The 18,098-nt window shown below is 48.1% G+C and overlaps 1 protein-coding gene across 2 annotated transcripts in view; it reads left to right on the top strand.

Moving 5' to 3' along the window:
* Positions 1 to 18,098, top strand: part of usta (uronyl 2-sulfotransferase a) — a 79,597-nt gene that overhangs the window by 56,060 nt on the left and 5,439 nt on the right. For both annotated transcript variants that reach the window (XM_061242361.1, XM_061242362.1), the window contains 5 exons: positions 2,319 to 2,474; positions 9,414 to 9,493; positions 9,675 to 9,828; positions 16,740 to 16,837; positions 17,424 to 17,581. In XM_061242361.1, the coding sequence (XP_061098345.1) occupies positions 2,319 to 2,474; positions 9,414 to 9,493; positions 9,675 to 9,828; positions 16,740 to 16,837; positions 17,424 to 17,581 (646 nt within the window). The remainder of the gene's footprint in view (positions 1 to 2,318; positions 2,475 to 9,413; positions 9,494 to 9,674; positions 9,829 to 16,739; positions 16,838 to 17,423; positions 17,582 to 18,098) is intronic.

Here is an 18,098-nt window from a genome sequence, read left to right on the forward strand (position 1 = left end):
GTGAATTTTTGAACAGGGTCCTTTAATAAGAGATGTTTATACTTCAAGGGATAACAAGGGGGATTTGGCAGAAATGAAGGGAACGTTGCATAAGAGGACAGAAAACACTCATTAAAAAAAGAACAGCTTTGTTATTGATGGAAACTTTGTCCTTACTAATTAAAAGGTGAATGATCTTCATTCTATTTTGCACATTTTTGCAAATGGAAGGTTGTACACTGTATCCAGCCTGTGCAGATGTTCTTTTACAAACAGAACAGTTAGTTATTTATTTCATTCTGCCAAAAACTATTTGGTTATTGCACTGTTTGAAAGTGATTATGTCCTGTTGTTGCTGTGTTTTCATGCCGTTATCATTATGCAAGACATATCCTGGGGCCGTTTTGCACTCTTTGAAATTGCTACAGTGTATGTGTTAAATAATTTTTACTTTGTTCAGAAACATTACTGCACTCAAAGTTCAGATATGATTTTGCAAATCGACTCAGCATGTTGCAGATGTTTGTCACGTTGTTCGGTTGACATTGCGGTTTAATCCCGGTTCTTTGTGTTGTGTGACTCTTGGAACTTGTTGTGAATGAGCACAGTGCTGAAAGCTTGGGCCCCTGGAGAAAGCAAACTGAGGTCCATATTGATCCATGTGTTTGCCTGTTGAGTTTTATTAAGATCACCAGGGCTTCGTATTCATATTTCTAATTCAGCAGGACACACAAAAAAAACACTTACAGTCAGTGATTATTTTTTAGTGTGTGGGGTTTTGAGCTACACTCCTCAGACACTGAAACTGAAACAAGCTGAAAAAAAGATCCATAAATATCCCGTGAACCGCGGAATGTTGTTTGTAACGTCGTTTCTGACATAGGGCCCGCGCGTTGCGCTCCACGCCGTCCCAGAGCCCACGGGTGAGAGGACCCATCGGCCGGGGCGGGTTCGAACACCTCCCACGAGAGAGTGGAGACACAGCCAGGGGTCCGAGGTCAAGGTGGAGGGAGAGAGCGCTGAGGCCTACGGTGGAGGGAGGCCGCAGAGGCCTGTGGTGGAGGGAGAGAGCGCTGAGGCCTACGGTGGAGGGAGAGAGCGCTGAGGCCTACGGTGGAGGCAGGCCGCAGAGGCCTACGGTGGAGGGAGAGAGCGCTGAGGCCTACGGTGGAGGGAGGCCGCAAAGGCCTACGGTGGAGGGAGGCTGCAGAGGCCTACGGTGGAGGGAGAGAGCGCTGAGGCCTACGGTGGAGGGAGAGAGCGCTGAGGCCTACGGTGGAGGGAGAGAGCGCTGAGGCCTACGGTGGAGGGAGAGAGCGCTGAGGCCTACGGTGGAGGCAGGCCGCAGAGGCCTACGGTGGAGGCAGGCCGCAGAGGCCTACAGTGGAGGGAGAGAGTGCTGAGGCCTACGGTGGTGGGAGGCCGCAGAGGCCTACGGTGGAGGGAGAGAGCGCTGAGGCCTACGGTGGAGGGAGGCTGCAGAGGCCTACGGTGGAGGGAGGCTGCAGAGGCGTACCCAAACGTCTTTCCAGATTTATGCGGCGTGCTGCGAAGCGGTCTCGCAATACTACACTCTTTTTTATGATTTATTTATTGCACTTTTGCTTCAAGCCTCTGACCTGTGTCTCTCGCAGAGAAAACCCAAAGATGTATCACCCGGCTTTATGTACTGTATGTGGCCTATATACATTTACTCTCGAGGTCAGAATGTGGGGGCGGCACTGTGGTATTGTGGGTGACGCTGTCGGCGCTGCTAACCGTTGGAAAGTTGATGGGTTCAAGTTTTATCTATGTGATCACTCTCGGACTTGGAACCATACTTTCCTCTTGGGTCTTCAATACACGTGTCTCTGGTTCTGATTTGCACTTTATTGCACGTCGCTCCGGATAAGAAGGGCGTCTGCCAAATGACTGTAATGTAATGGGTCACTGCAAGAAAGCACCGAGCTCAAAACCCAAAGGCCTTTCCGTGTGGAGTTTAAGCTGGAATCCTGAGGGCCTTTCCGTGTGGAGTTTGCATGTTCTCACGTCTGGGCCGGATTCCACTCCAGTTTCCTCCCACTGTCCAAAAACATGCAGTTGACTGCCCGAATGGTGTGTGCGCCCTGTGACGAATTGGCAGCCTGTCCAGGTAGTGTTCCAGGTCAGCCAGGTCAGCCCCCCCCCGATGACCCTGACCTGGAACAACCGGTTTAAGAAAACGAATGGTTGGATGGACATAACGTGTCCAACAGTGTAAAGAAAAACCCTATGTCTTACAGTTCTGAGCCCTGTCTGTGACTTTTCCGTCCGGTAATCCGATGTTTGACGGGAACGCTGTCCTGTTTTTCCCGGCGCAGGTCCTGCCCTTCCCGAGTCAGGTGGTGTATAACCGGGTGGGGAAGTGCGGAAGCCGGACGGTGGTCCTGCTGCTCCGGATCCTGGCCGAGCGGCACCGGTTCAACCTGGTCTCCTCCGACATCCACAACAAGACCCGGCTCACCAAACATGAGCAGGTAACCGAGCCGACGCCTCCCGATCTACGGCGACCTACGCCCCCGGCGGGAAGGGTTCTGCGTCTGCGCATAGAGGAACCCCGTCTAGGTCATGGGTTCTTCATCGCGCAACACGTGTCATTCTGGGAGCGTTCACGCTTTTCACACTGACGAAGGACAGATTTATGTCCGAAGTGCAAGTCATTTTTTAAACTAATAAAAGCTGCTAACACAGCAGGAGACATAATGTCACATGAAGGAGTTATTGTTTTATTTTTTGCTTCTGCGTGTCTCCAGCACCTGTGGTCTACACGGTCAGTGTGCAAACCTTTATTCTTACACCTCTTAAAATTTAAATGGCGACAGGCCAAATTATCTTTTTTTCAGAGAGTGGACTGTACACAACATGCATTTTTACATACATTCCCTTAATGCAACAGGACATCAACTAAGTAGCTAAGTATGTTTTCTATAGGCTATAACAGCTGTGCCCCAACCTTGGATTGGACTGGAAGCCCCTGAAATGCAAGCCCAATTCCCTAATAATTATTCTACACTGCGTCCCAGGTGGACCATACCTGAATGCAAGAGTATTTATCGCAGACCTAAAGCTGTTCTAGTTAAGTATGTTTTCTATAGGCTATAACAACCGTGCCCCAACCTTGGATTTGAACTGGTAGCCTCTGACCGTAAGCCGTGTATTAATACAGTCTGTGCCGCTGAATCGTCCAGCTGATGCAGCCTTAGTGCGTACAAACAGTAACACAGTTACACATCAATCTTCAGAGTTAGTAGCTGCGGAAATTATTTTCTTTTCCCGCTTGTTTCCGCTTGTATTTGGACTTTGCAGTCAATTAACTCCAAAGCAGGAAAAAATGATGTCTTGCCTTCCTCGCTTTGTAACTTTTTCACTGCAGACATCAAACGCCAGGCCGAAGACGTGTCCAACGCAGGAAAAAATTATGTCTTGACACTTTGTTCTGTAGTTTTTTCTCTGCGAACACCAAACGCCAGGAACTTAAGTCAGCCTGCGGAACCAAGTCAAACTCCTCTCTGTCACCAGGGATTTTTTCCCTCTGTGTTCCCTCCGCTGTTGTCCTCAGTTTGCTCTTGTTAGGGTTTAGGTCAGCGTTTTCCGCGAAGCGTGTTGTGAAAAGCACAGCGCAATTAAAGTTTGATTTGATTTGAAGGAAGGTGAAGCTTTTGCTCCGGTCGGAGAGGGTTGCCAGGGGCGCGAACACGGTGACAAGATGGAAAAAACCGATTATGCGTTATGGAAACCCTTCCGAAAAGGCGCTTACCAAACTGCAAACGGCTCTGCTCCCTGTGCAGTGTTCCAGCACCATCCGGGCAGGTGGGGGCGGGGGTGGAGGTGGCGGGTGGGGGTGCCAGACGTGGTGCTGACAGCCTCTGGGCCAGTGGGAGCCGTCTCTGCGCACCTGCGTTCGGTGAAACCCTTCTGCGGAGATGGCCCTGCCAGGCCCATAAAACCACCTCGATTATGCACTTATGAATTACCCTCTGTAGTCCGCCGACATCGCCCGGGCGGAGGACACGCTTCGCTACGAGAGCGCCGGGCTTCACAGCGGCAGAATGAGACATTACTGTAACGGCACGGTGTAACAGTGTGGTGTAACGGTGTGGTGTAACAGTGTGGTGTTCTGTGTGGTGTAACGGTGTGGTGTTCTGTGTGCTGTAACAGTGTGGTGTAACAGTGTGGTGTTCTGTGTGCTGTAACAGTGTGGTGTTCTATGTGGTGTAACGGTGTGGTGTAACAGTGTGGTGTTCTGTGTGGTGTAACGGTGTGGTGTAACAGTGTGGTGTAACAGTGTGGTGTAACGGTGTGGTGTAACAGTGTGGTGTAACAGTGTGGTGTAACAGTGTGGTGTAACAGTGTGGTGTAACAGTGTGGTGTTCTGTGTGGTGTTCCAGTGTGGTGTTCTGTGTGGTGTTCTGTGTGGTGTAACAGTGTGGTGTTCTGTGTGGTGTAATGGTGTGGTGTAACAGTGTGCTGTAACAGTGTGGTGTAACAGGGTGGTGTTCTGTGTGGTGTAACGGTGTGGTGTTCTGTGTGGTGTAACGGTGTGGTGTAACAGTGTGGTGTTCTGTGTGGTGTAACGGTGTGGTGTAACAGTGTGGTGTTCTGTGTGGTGTAACGGTGTGGTGTTCTGTGTGGTGTAACAGTGTGGTGTTCTGTGTGGTGTAACGGCATGGTGTAACAGTGTGGTGTAACGGTGTGGTGTAACAGTGTGGTGTTCTGTGTGCACGGAGCTGCTTCGGATCCCCACAGGCAGTCCGTGTACGTTTTTAAACTGCACCCAACCGCAATTTCATTAGCTTACGTTCGCCTCCCCAAGTGTGGCTTTAGCTGCTGGAAGACTTCTGGAACATTTCGGGTTGCGAAGGTGAAATTATTTTTGTTTCGTTTTAAGATTTAAATACTTAAAACACAGATTAAACATTACTCATCGCAGATGCTCTCAACACAAATATTTAAACGGGTTAAGATAATGAAAGAAAAATATTTTCTTTTGGTTGTTCAAAACCACGGAACTGGCTAATTTGTGTTTCATTGCGCTACACTTTAAGCATTTTAACTTAGTCTAATCTTGAAAAAGGCCGTCAGGGTTTAGCTGCTTATGCTGTGTTTGCGGTTTGGGGGAAACTGGGAAAAGCAGCTGCAGCTACTAGGGCTGATGGCCTCTTGTGTACAGGCTGTTCGGTTGTACGTACGGCCGAATGAATTAAGAGACATGTTTTTATTTCTGCCTGACCTATCACACGGACAGCTGCATCCTTCCTCTCCGCATAGAAACCTGCCACTTTCTACATCGCATTTCCTCGTGGGCGTAGATGTCACGTAGAACAACAAACATAGAAATAATTTTAACATGAAACTAGCAGCGGCCAAAACTCCAGGAAACGGTTGTGAGGGATAAAAGTAATTGCTCTTGACTCTTGTCGGGTTCCTCTTGAGTAGGCTTCTGTGAAACCGTGCGTCTGCTTCTTCCGTTGTTCCCAGGCGCTCTTTCGCTTCGTTTCCAGAGCAATTTCAACACTTGGGCAGTGGTGAACAGTCTGTCCATGGACCATAGGGGTTTATAGGTCAGATGAAATGTTTCTTCTTCTGAACACGAGTGCGAATGAAGGGCTTCGGAAGGCCTGTAAAACTGTAACGGGAGACATTGTTCGCCTTTAATAGGCGGTCGAGCTGTTACGTTTCTACTTGCACATTATATTGCAGATGCTCCTGTGTGTCGTGACGTACGGTAACTGAAGGTCGCTGGAACAACAACAGAGCAGAGGTCAGATAAGCCACAACTTATAAAGCGGCCGTGAACGAGTCCGGTTCCCACGCTGAGCGTAGTCGGCGAAATCAGTAAAGTCACGGCAGACCGTAAAAACTCGACGTCAGGCACAGTTACCAGACATGATGACGAACGAAGTGAGACACAATTACGAGACACGACGAAGGAGCTACGGCGTGAAGATGAAGGCACAAGCGCTGCCGCTCGTAATCGGCGCGATAAGAGAGAAGTGTCTCCGGTCGTCTAAACTCCTGCTACGGGCCGGCGGTTTTCAGCTGAAGCACCACAGGTGGGATGGATCTCCAGGGGAGGCGGGGGGGGGTCTACAGCTCCTGGTATTTATAGAGCTGCTGCTTGGCTTCAGGCGGGTGTCTGTGTAATAGATGTATGGGCTCCTGGGATTATACTCCGGTTAAGGGGGGCAGGGGGAGCTGGGCGTGCGACCTCTTGTTTCCTCAGCGACGACCCCAATTGGCACTACTGACAGCAGGCTCAGGGTCCATGGAGAGAAGAAGAAATTGGTTTGTGGTAGGCTTTACCCGCCCCTCATATGCGCCCCGCTTTTGTTAGGAAGTCTGGGATGGGGTGAGGGTCGGGGGGGGGGGGCCCAAATCCGTCCCTGTTGGCCCCCCAAATCCGTCAGAGCACTCTGTCATGATAGTAGCAATGAGGAAGCTGGGGGAGGGGGGGGGGGGGTTGGGTATTCCAGGAATTTCAGCACCCCACCCACAACTGGGATTAAGAGGGCAGACAGCTGAAAAAAGACCGCCCCCCCATCCCCAAACCCTCTCTCTCTCTGTCCCCCTTCTTTACATGAGGAAGAATGCCCTCTGCATCCTAATTTCATTAGGCTGTCCTGGGTGTAAACGATAGGCTAATTGGATCAGCGGGGCCCGAGCAGGGAGGGGTGGGGAGGGGGGTTCGGGGGGGTGGAGGGGACCGGCAGAGTCCAAGCGGAATGGAAATTTACTGGATCAGGCCGGAATACCGAGGAACGGTTACCGTTCCTGTCGGGAACGCCGGTGATGTCATAAGCACCTCTGCATGTTTACAGAGTCCCGCATTTTAAGACCTGACGGCTGCCAGTACTTTTCATTGCACTTCCACAAGAGTTTGCTTGTAATGCCTGCAAGATAAATACGTGTGTAAATGTCACCGAGGACAAACCTGCGCACGGATACTTGTTCTGGCGACGGGTCTTGAGGCGATCCTGTTCGCTTGCTGGCACGTTAGCCTAGCCGTTCGCACACTGCACTGCTGTTACTGCAGTGCTTCAGGTTCAGCTGAGGCTAAACTTGTTAGCGTGACAAGATGCTGCTTTTGATTCCTGAATCTTTTTTTTTTTTTATTTTATGTTGAAGTTAACTATTTTAAATGAATTTTTTATAGATGTGAAACAAGGTCATTTTTATCGGTTCCTACCTACATAAAAAATTCAAGCCCATGTAAGAATAGACAACTTTTTGGATATGTATGATGGTGTTGTTATGGGAATTATTCCCAAAAGCTTCATTAATTCTTTATCATGTTATATAACATGCTGTGAAGTACTCGTTCATCCGAGCCAATCGTAGAGGAAAACAAAGCACTGTGACTGGATCATGTGAGGCAGTGCTCGACGAGCGCGTGGTACCTCCGTTAATTTGGGGATTCGCGATTCCTCACTCTCATCCTTCCCGAGAAGCTCAAATGAAGCTGAACGTCGCCGTAGTTATTTTTCTGTGTGATGCAGTTATGGGTGTGCAGTAAGCCCTTAAGCCGCGTAGACCTGAACAGCATCTGAAAACCAGCTGTTGGAAAACCACATCCTTCCTGCAACTGGCAAAAATAAAGCCATATTATGGCACGGGTGAATGAACACGCTCATGCTTTTGTGGTGCGAGCCGCTCGATGCTTTGGCTGAATTCACTTTCAGGAATTTGCGCGTTTTTTTAAACGCGCCCAGTCTTCTACGGATACCTCCCGCAAACCGAAGTCGTTTCAAATGTTCAGAATTTGTTTCGCAGTGTGTGCTTGTGTACAGATGTTGCAGTATTTAACCCGTTTTTGATATGCTTGAGTTCTGTAAGTTATGCATTGAAGACCATGGCCGTATTCAGCAGTGATATAGGACCATAACTCAATGTCCCTAACCTGAACTCAAGGAAACAAAGGTGTGTCCACCTACATCTGTCAATCAAACATATCACATGAATCAAAATGCATTTGTCAGGATACTTTTCGAATACATTCTGGACAGAGTACGTTTCTGAGAGGGCGATGAAAAGCTAGAAAACCCCGAACCAATTTTAGGAAACGGGGGACGAGGTAAACTCGGAAAATTGTAAAAAAATTGTTCCTTGTCGCCGGAAAAAGCGGTGGAGACTTGGGTCTTGGGAAGCAGTGGAAAAGAAAACTCTGCTATTTCACTATGTTTATTTACAGCAGGGTTGGGTCCGGTTCATAAGAGCCCCTTTCTCCAGAATCCTCCCCCCGGGAGGACCGGGGGTATCCCTGCAAGATCGCCTCAGCCTGGCCCGATCTCCAGCCAGCCCATGGATAGGATCAGTCAAGTGTGAAAGACACACTCACGAGTGTTTTCCCCGACCGGACTACAACCGAACCACTGTTACCAGGGGGTTCAAAATAACCCTGCCGGGGAGACGGTGGCAAAGTGGATTCCTGGTGTCGTGTACTTGGGTTTAAAAGGCAGGAAGAAGTGACGGTGGGGCTTCTGTAGTGGAAACTCGGTGGAGGGCTGAGGAGTCTCCTGAGTATTTTTGGAGAAGTACTTTCCAAATAATAGGCTGTTGGCACCTCATAGTAGAACATAAAAACAGAAGGAGATCCCCAGGACTGGAATGTTACCCTCCCACTGTTTTACTCCCTGCTTGGCTCTCCTCTCTGTGCCTGTACCATGACGCCATCTTGTTTTTGTGGTTCATCTTTTGAGTATTTGTGCTGGTGGAAACTTTTTTTTAATTATAATTTTATTTAAAGAAAAAAAAAGTTTTTGATGGGTGAAACAGCAGGATAGAACGTGTGGGCTTTATCTAGCATAACTAGGACTCAGCATGACTTCATTAAGACACGTTAATGTAATGATGGTGTTTTGAAATGACCTAAGTTTTTTTTCCACACGAGGGGCTGACAAAGCACCAGGGATGTGGCAGCTTCATTAGTTTCTGTGGCGCTGGGCTCCCTTCAGCTGCACACTCCACTTGTTCTTGACAAAAACAGAGCCGTATAAAAATCTGGCTCCATTATGATGAACACCGTCTTATTTTCTGCTTTCCCCTTCAAACTTGAAGTGGCTTTTAAAACTCTCATGTCTCGCCATAACTCGAATGGAAGTGATGAAAACCTGGGGCCTTCTGCAGTAAGCCTGGGCCTCCAGGCTGCAATAGGTGTTCAGTAATGGACCTCCTGCCTACAGGGGGTGCACTCAACTTTCCCCTGATAATTACTCATTTGATTTCATGAAGTAAGAAAAATGTCAGCCAGTCAAAATACGAAAACGATTCAGTCTGGAAGCTGAAGTTTTAGATATTCCATTAAGCTTGCTTTCAGGGATGCAAGGTCTTTTTTCTTGCCGTTGGCCTATTTGTTGTTTTTTGTGAAGTGTATTTTCTCAGCGCTGATTTGATTGGGTCTTTGTGTTTCTGTTTTCCAGGTGGACCTGATGCGAAACATTAGCAACATTCCCCAGCCGTTCCTTTACACCCGCCACGTGCACTTTCTCAACTTTACACGGTGGGTTTAATTCCGCCGTAAACAACTTACTTCAATGCGTTTAACGTCTGCGCGAAATCAGATTCGTTTTCATGTGACGGGCGGCAAACGCTTAGCTAACCGCTATCACATTTCTTCTCCTGATGGAATAAAGTGGCAACGATGAAGCACAACTATTTCTTTATTTTCTTTTAACCGGCAGGTTTAGGATAGAGCAGCCAGTGTACATAAACATCATCAGAGACCCGATAAACCGTTTTCTGTCCAACTACTTCTTCCGACGCTTCGGGGACTGGAGAGGGGAGCAGAACCACCTGATCCGAACTCCTGGGATGAAGGATGACGAGAGATATCTAGTGAGTCTTCACTTTTTATTTACATTTCATTTTATGCCGAAATCTCATTTAATTTATCAAAATCTCTCTATGTATACCTTATATCTTATAAAATCTTATATATACCTTTCTTAATTTACACTGATGTGAAATAGCAAAGGGGTGTTGTTTGGCCCAGACGTGCAGCAGAGGATTAACGTTATAATTCATTACATTTGACATTAAATGCATAGGAGGAGGCATTCCTCCATCAGGGTTTAAGATGAACAGAAGATCCTCTCTTCTTCACACCCTGGGATTCTTCTGTCACTTCTCGAACGCAATTTGCCAATTCAAACCGACTTCAGCGAAGGCAGCTTCCACTATGGATGGAACTGACAGAGAGTAGCATCTTTAGCCTGCCAGGCTCAGGTCTATGGTATGGGTACGCCGTCGTACTCTATTACAGGATAGTGGGACCTTAGCCTCTCTGTCTGAAAGTGTTGTTTACCGTGCTGTACCTTTCAGGTTTATAAAGCTGCTGGCTACCCTGTAATTTGGACTGCCTGCAGGCTGAAGTGTTGGTCGCGGTATGTTCAGATAAGACTGTGTGAAGGGAAGGCCTCCTCGCATAGTTTTTGGGTGGCCTCTTCTGTAAATCATTATAACTCGTTTGGAGCTGGGCTTAACCCTGCTCATTGGCTGGCTTCTGGAATTCCGCATCACGCACGCGCACACACGCGCACACGGACAGGCACGCACACAGACAGGCACGCATACACAAACACGCAGGCTTGCATACACAAACATACACACACACACAGACACACATAGACAGGCACGCACATGTGCGCACATGCACACACACAGGCATTCGCGTGCACGCACACACGCACAGACAGGCATGCGCACACATCCACACACGCACATGCACATGCACACACACACGCATAGACCTACACACACACATACACACACACACACGCACAGACAGGCATGCGCACACATCCACACACACACATGCACATGCACATGCACACACACACGCATAGACCTACACACAAACATACACACGTAGACACACACACACACCCATGCACGTGGACATACACACGCGCGCACGCGCACACACACACACGCTCACAGGCTCAGAGTGAGTGTGGGTTTTTTTGGTGGAATGAGATTCTGTGTAATGAGGTTCTCGGAACGGGCCCAGGGGGTTGAGCATGTGAGGGGAGTTAGTTAAATATGAAGCACGTGAACCTGACTTCACTGCAGGGCCAGGAGGTGCCTGCTGTATCGGGGCGGGGGGTAGTCTATCCCCCAAACAGAGGCGGTTATCATCCCCCCACTGCCCCCAACCAGGCAAGACAAAATGCCCTCACTAGGTTAGTGGAGTGTCTTGTCAATGTCACAACATTGTCACTACACGGCAACAGCTCGATAACAACCTGCAGTTAGCACCGGCTAACACAAAATGTCCTCGCAATGTTTTGTTTTGAACGTTATAACGTTGCCACTACATGGCAACTAAATTGTGAGAAACATTTTCTGGTAGCTGGGAGTTGGCTGATCTCTTCCAGGTGCGTTAGTCAGTTAGTAAGGTGATACTCTGGCCCGTTACACTTTCCATTGCCTCCTTTTTTTTTACCTTTTTTCTCAGTCAAACATCTGCCTGTGTGTCATACTGTGACTCATAGCTTCGGTATTAGGCTGGCAGGCGGCGCTGGTGTCCTGGACCCATGTTAGCCGGTGACTCTGGATTCTGGCCATTACGCCGCAGAGAGAGAGGGAGAGAGAGAGCAGAGAGAGAGAGAGAGGGAGAGGGGGACTGGGGGCGGCGGGGTGGGGCGTAGGACAGTTTCAGGAAATTGCGAATGGTGGTGGCAGCCGGCCCATCGGCTGCTGGACTGAAGTGAAGCAGACGCTCCTGGCACTCGGAGGCTCTGCGCCGGGCCCTGTTTTCATAGCTGCGCCCGATTTTCTCCTCGTACCTGCGGCCGTGGCGACCGGGGGGGGCCGGGGGGGGTGCGGGTCAGAGCTGCCAACGGCGCTCACACACGCGCCCTGAGAATGCGCCGGAATCACGGTCCAGAGCGCGAGAAGAAGTCTCCTTCCAACTGCCGGGAGGGGCAGGGAGAGGATGCCTTAATGGGGGAGGAGGAGGAGGAGGAGGAGGAGGTGGAGGGTTCCTGGCCTGGGTCAATTACGTAATCGTTTTTGGATTCAAGTAGTTTTCTACACTTCGCTGAACTTGTCTGGATTGTCTGCATTGGAACCTATGAAATACTCTCAGAAAGTGCAAACCCTGCCTTCTGGGGTCCTCTTGGTTGGCTCAGTTGCACCGGGCGAGATCAGTCGAGCACAGAAAAGTATTTGAATCCAAAACTGAATCTTTGAATCTTTGACCCAGGTCTGGAGGGTCCTATCGCTGACCTTACGACTTCAGCCAGGTACAGTCTGGCCAGCGGTTTTAATCTTTTGGGCATGTGAGAAGCTTCCGTATTAGACTTGTTATTCCACGACGGGAGGACTGCCCTGGATTCCGTGAAGCACTGCTCCTTCAGATGCTCGGCCAAAGTTCTACACGTGGTTGGGTTGTGTTTTTTTGTCGGAAAATAGCTGTCACATTTGCACATTGTTTTTCTATTATTATCTTAATTGATCAAAAATTACATCTGGATCAAAGGTGTTGATGTCATCGTAAGGTTCCAGGGCCTGGAAGAAAGAAGAAAAAAAAAAAAAAACCTCTAAAAAAACAGATGCGGTTATTCTGGAACGGTGGGGAGAATATTGGCGGCTTTAGTAGTCGCTGTGGCGATTGAGAAGCTTGAAAAGTCAGACTGAATGCAGACGGGCGATTTGACCAGAGCCTCCCACTGTAGATGTTCCCCTGTGCCCGTCTCCTCTGTCCCATCTTCCTCACCATTCGGTTATGTCCGGGTCAGACCTGGGTCAGATTTTTGGTTTGGTTTGGTTCCGTTTTGGTTTCAGATACTTCTGTATCCTTTACTGAGCTTGTCTGGTGTATTGGAACCAATGAACTACTCTCAAACCCTGCTGTCTGGTCCTCTGGGTTGGCTCAGCTGCGCCAGGCAAGGTCAATGGAGCACAGTCAAGTATTTGAGTCCAGAACGGTTACGTATTTGACCCAGGTCTGGTCCTGGTTGACGGTTTCAGATCGTCTGTATTTCAGTTGTCAGAGTTTGTCATCTGCTCTGTGTGGGAACAGTTTCACATTCACGGCGCAGTTACATCACTTTATTTTTTTGTTGAGAGGAATGTGTGAAATGCACCTCCGTGGTCTTTGTTTCCGCCGTATTCCCGTCGGTATTCCCGTGGGATGGATTCTTTTCACTACTGCTCCCTTCTGGGGTCAATAATGCAACGTGCGGGCGAACGAACTCGCAGTTCAGCAAAAGCCATTGTCCGTAGGGAGCGGAGGAGGGAGTTTCGAGCGTTGATATTTAACACTGGAGCGCTGGCTAGGGGGCACTGATTTGGCAATGAGGCAGATAGATATGTTTACGAGTTCATGCCTTGCTGTCAAAGGAAGGCAAGTAGGTAGATCTCATTTCAAATTTCGAGGGGACAACATTTTCTGTTTTGTTTTTTCTGGGTTGGGGGGGGGGGCAACTACTAATACCACCAAATACAACATGATAGTATTTGGGGGTCACATTATTGGGCAGAGGCATGAAGTTGGTCCCCATCTCCTCCAGGATGTAGGTTCCATGAAGAGAGAGGGCCTCAGGGCGTCGTTTTAAACTCAGACACATTAATGTCTGGTGGAGAGGCACGGGTTGCCATGGAAGCCTCGTTTTGGATTACGGGGTGCCCCGCACCCCTGTCTCCACACCCCACGGTCCGGTGGGGGGGCAGGGGTCAGGGGGGTTTTATTGGCCAGGAGGCTCCTGGCCGGGGCCTCGAGGTCCCTCAGCTTTGCTTAACCTTTGGGTGGCAGACCAGCCATGGCCGTTAAACATGACGAACGGCCGCTTCCCAGAAAAGACCCGACACGCTGGCCCGTATCGGCGAGCAGCTCGGCCGAAATAAACACGCCACTATTTCTTTACCGTGAATCTTCGGTTGCGTGTAAAACAGGCTTGGGGAAACGTTTCGCGTTCAGGGTTTATGGGGTGTTGCGCCCTCCCTTGGACCGGGACCAGTGGCCATTTTGAAGATCTGACACGTCGCCGGCGAAGCCCGCCAACTCTACGTTTTATTAAACGTTTGATTTTTTTTTTTTACGACGCAGCTGTTGTCTCAGCTTTTTATTGTTGCTGCCTCCTGCTGTAAGATGCGTTTTATCGTTCGTCGCTGCTGCAGTTCAGCCGAGTTACGGCGCTTTTAACGCGTCGACAGTGACATCACAAATATGTGCTTAGAATGTTCTTGTGTGATTAGAATGTTCTTACCGGAACTAATTCTAATGCTGATGTCACAATCACTGCTGGTAATTGAAAGCCATGGAGGTCTAGAACGCTTGGAAGTTTGAGAAAAAAACGCCTGATCAAAGGTTAATGAGCCCAGAAAAAGGGTTGATCTCATATTCCTTGGCCACAGCTCCCTGCAGACCTCTGTCTGACCTCCCGGCTGGCTTGATTGGAGGACCTGGCGGCCAATCAAATCCTTTTTCTTTTATTTTTTATAAATAGCTTGTGGAAGTACATGCTACCAATTGAGGCTGAGACTAATATTCCCTGTTTACTTAGAATGAATGTTTTTTCCTTTACCAGCATTGTAATCAGTACTGGCAGGGATTACGTCCACTACAAATTTAACCATCATGTTTGGCATTAGAGGCTTTTCGGGATCATGGGTAATCTTGCTTGTATATAGAAGCAATGCCATTAATTTTGATGGTATGCTAATCACTGCTATAGCTGGATTATCTTTTAATTATAAGAACTGAGATTGTGGGGTTTTTTTTACCTGCTAATAAATGCCTGCTGCTTCACTACAAAATCTTTAGGAAAAAATCTTTAGGAACTCAGCAGTTGGTGTGAGTGGGTAATCCAAGTTGTCTGTTTCCAATTCCTTTTTCTCAGTAGAGGCCAATGCCCTCCTCTCCCTTACACATATTGGCCCCTAGACAATCTGGGGGTCTATTTCGGGAGAGGGTCGGTACTGAGCTACCATTTCCAGGTGGTTGCTGTGTATATGTACACTCAGTGAGCACTTTAATAGGTACTTATTAGACTTCTTTTTTTTTAGACATATTGGTCTTACTTCTGCTGCTGTAGCCCATCCACTTCGAGGTTTGACGTGTTGTGTGTTCAGGGATGCCCCTCTGCATAGCACTGTTGTAACACGTGGTTATGTGAGTTACTGTCACCTTCCTGTCAGCTTCAGTGTGGCCCTTCTCCTCTGACCTCTCTCGTTAAGAAGGTGTTTTCGTCACGGAATTGCCCATCATTGGGTGTTTTTTTCCACACCATTCTCTGTAAACTCTGAGACTGTTGTGCATGAAAGTACCAGAGTGTTACTCAAACCACCCTGTCTGGCACCAACAAGCACTCCACGGTAAAAGTCATTTAGATAATTTCTTCCCCCATTCTGATGTTTGAACTGAACCTCTTGACCATGTCTGCATGCTTTTATGCCACATGATTGGCTGATTAGGTATTTCCATTAACAAGCTGGTGTGCAGGTCTGCCTAATCGTAAAGTATTTTATAGGCATTTTGTGACTGTATATTGGAATTGCTAGTACTTTAAATTATCTTCAGTGTAAAGGCTTGGATTTAAGGCACAGAAGATAAATTTAATCAGACTTGCTGGACTGTGATTGGTCGGTATGACAGTGATTTTAATTGGCCGTAGTCACTTCTGTTGACTGATGCCTCGTTAAGCATTACTTCAAACAGAGAGGAAATGAAAGAACAAGCTCAGTTCCATCACGATACGCTGCTTATGATCCAGGAGCTCGTTGTGTCTGAGGTCACTGGAGTCTTTTTCACCTTGCAGATGAAGATGACCGATATCGCCCCAGCTCCCAATCTCTGGATCAGAATTTAAAGTGTTGTTTATTTTTCCACATCACTGGATGTAGTTTTGTGTTTCAGCACCTTTTCTTGGAAGATGACCAAAAGATAAGAGGCGCCTTTCGCCTACCTTAGGAGGGGGCGAAACGTGGTTCAGATCTGCCCCCTAGTGGCATCAGTGTGCAAGACCATGCAGACACTGATTTCAGGTTATGAAGCCGTTGACATTATTTGGCGTTAGGTCGTTGGTCTTCTAGCCACTGGAATGATCCCTCCCGGAAGATATAAGCTAGCAGTTTCATGATGACTGGTCTAAACAACAATCCTTATTGCAATAATTTTCATGAAAATTAATCCTGTGGTTTTCTTCAGATTGAAGTAAGATAAACAGTTTTCCAATGCCAACTCTATTGATCTAAGATTGTTTAAACAAACACGTCTAAATGTAACTGGAGAGTGCTGAACTTTCTGTTGGGTCTCACGTTGTCGAGAAACGGTGCTGTTCTCCATTATAGTTCGTGAAGCAAACTGCATCTGTGTAATATAACTTCAACAAAAAGCCTGTGTCTTATACGGGGACTGTTTGCAGTCTCCGTGCTTTGTTTATAGAACATCTGAAACAAACTTCAGCACGGTCTGTTTGTGAGAAAATAGTGAAGGAAAGAGTAATCGAACAGAAAGCAGAAATCGTAAAACAGGCTTCAGAGCTGTTCCTCTACTCCCTTAGCCACCGCTCAGCTGGGCTTCGTCTCTTGGTAGCAGCCTGGCTCACTGCGGCATTTCTGGGGGAAGAAAAACGTGGAATTGTGTCGTAACTGCGGTGTTAAAGGACGTGAAGTCAGGTGTACGAATGTCAATATTGCTGTAGGCGTTATGTGTCACCCTCCCAGGACTTCCGTCCTGTTTTACGCCCCCCCAGGGTTGTGTGTCACGGTCCGTCTCAAACCTCTTCCTGTTTCTCTCGCAGGATATTAATGTGTGCATCCTCGAGAATTACCCAGAATGCTCCAACCCCCGCCTCTTCTACATCATCCCCTATTTCTGTGGGCAGCATCCCCAGTGCAGGTACAGTAAGACTCACGGGTCACACTTTACAGTAAGACTCACGGGTCACAGATTACAGTAAGACTCACGGGTCACACTTTACAGTAAGACTCACAGGTCACACATTACAGTAAGACTCACTGGTCACACATTACAGTAAGACTCACGGGTCACACATTACAGTAAGACTCACGGGTCACACATTACAGTAAGACTCACGGGTCACACATTACAGTAAGACTCACAGGTCACACATTACAGTAAGACTCACAGGTCACACATTACAGTAAGACTCACGGGTCACACTTTACAGTAAGACTCACAGGTCACAATTTACAGTAAGACTCACGGGTCACACATTACAGTAAGACTCACGGGTCACACATTACAGTAAGACTCACAGGTCACAATTTACAGTAAGACTCACAGGTCACACTTTAGGTCATTAGTTAACATTCCACATTGATGTCAAAACTGAAAATGTTGATTAATGTGCACTGTCCCGAGTAAAACATTTTAAATTAAAATGAAAATAAAACGGAGGCTCTGTGAACGGGTCGGAGCGTTCGGCCGGTCGCTGACGTCGCGCTCGGTGTCTCTGGCACAGGGAGCCGGGCCTGTGGGCACTGGAGCGGGCCAAGCAGAACGTTCTGGAGAACTTCCTCCTGGTGGGGGTTCTGGAGGAGCTGGAGGACGTGCTCCTGCTACTGGAGAGGCTGCTGCCGCACTTCTTCTCCGACGTGCTCAGCATCTACAAGAGCCCAGGTGTGCCTCCCCCGAAACCAATCCCCCCAGCTCCACACGCCCCTGTGGTACTCCTGTCTTATAGAAAACGTTATTTACAAAGAATCAGCTTTTTTTTTTACACAAGGAAACTATGTTTCCTTCTTTGACATGATGGTCCATGATCTCACATTTCGGGACTTTCACTGTGGTCTGAGAGAGAGACAGGGAGAGAGATGGAGAGAGGGCGGGCCAGAGAGAGGGAGATGGAGAGAGGGAGACAAAAAGAGAGAGAGAGATACTGAATCACTTTTTTTTTGAGTGAGTCCTGGTGTAGGGCATGGTTTACTGAGACCTTTATCCTGTACACACCTTTTAGCACATGAACAACTAGTAACAAAACCAATGATTCGTGCAAAACAATCATTGGTCATGTTATTGTTTTTGTGTGGTAGTACTTGGAAACTTGGTATTTTGTTGAAGGTCGTCATGTGACCCTAAGACTGTGGGAAAATATTAAATCCTCTCTCTCTCTCCCCTGACCACACTGGGCTTAACG

This window comes from Conger conger, chromosome 5, assembly GCF_963514075.1.
Source record: "Conger conger chromosome 5, fConCon1.1, whole genome shotgun sequence".
In the NCBI taxonomy this organism is placed as follows: Eukaryota; Metazoa; Chordata; class Actinopteri; order Anguilliformes; family Congridae; genus Conger; species Conger conger.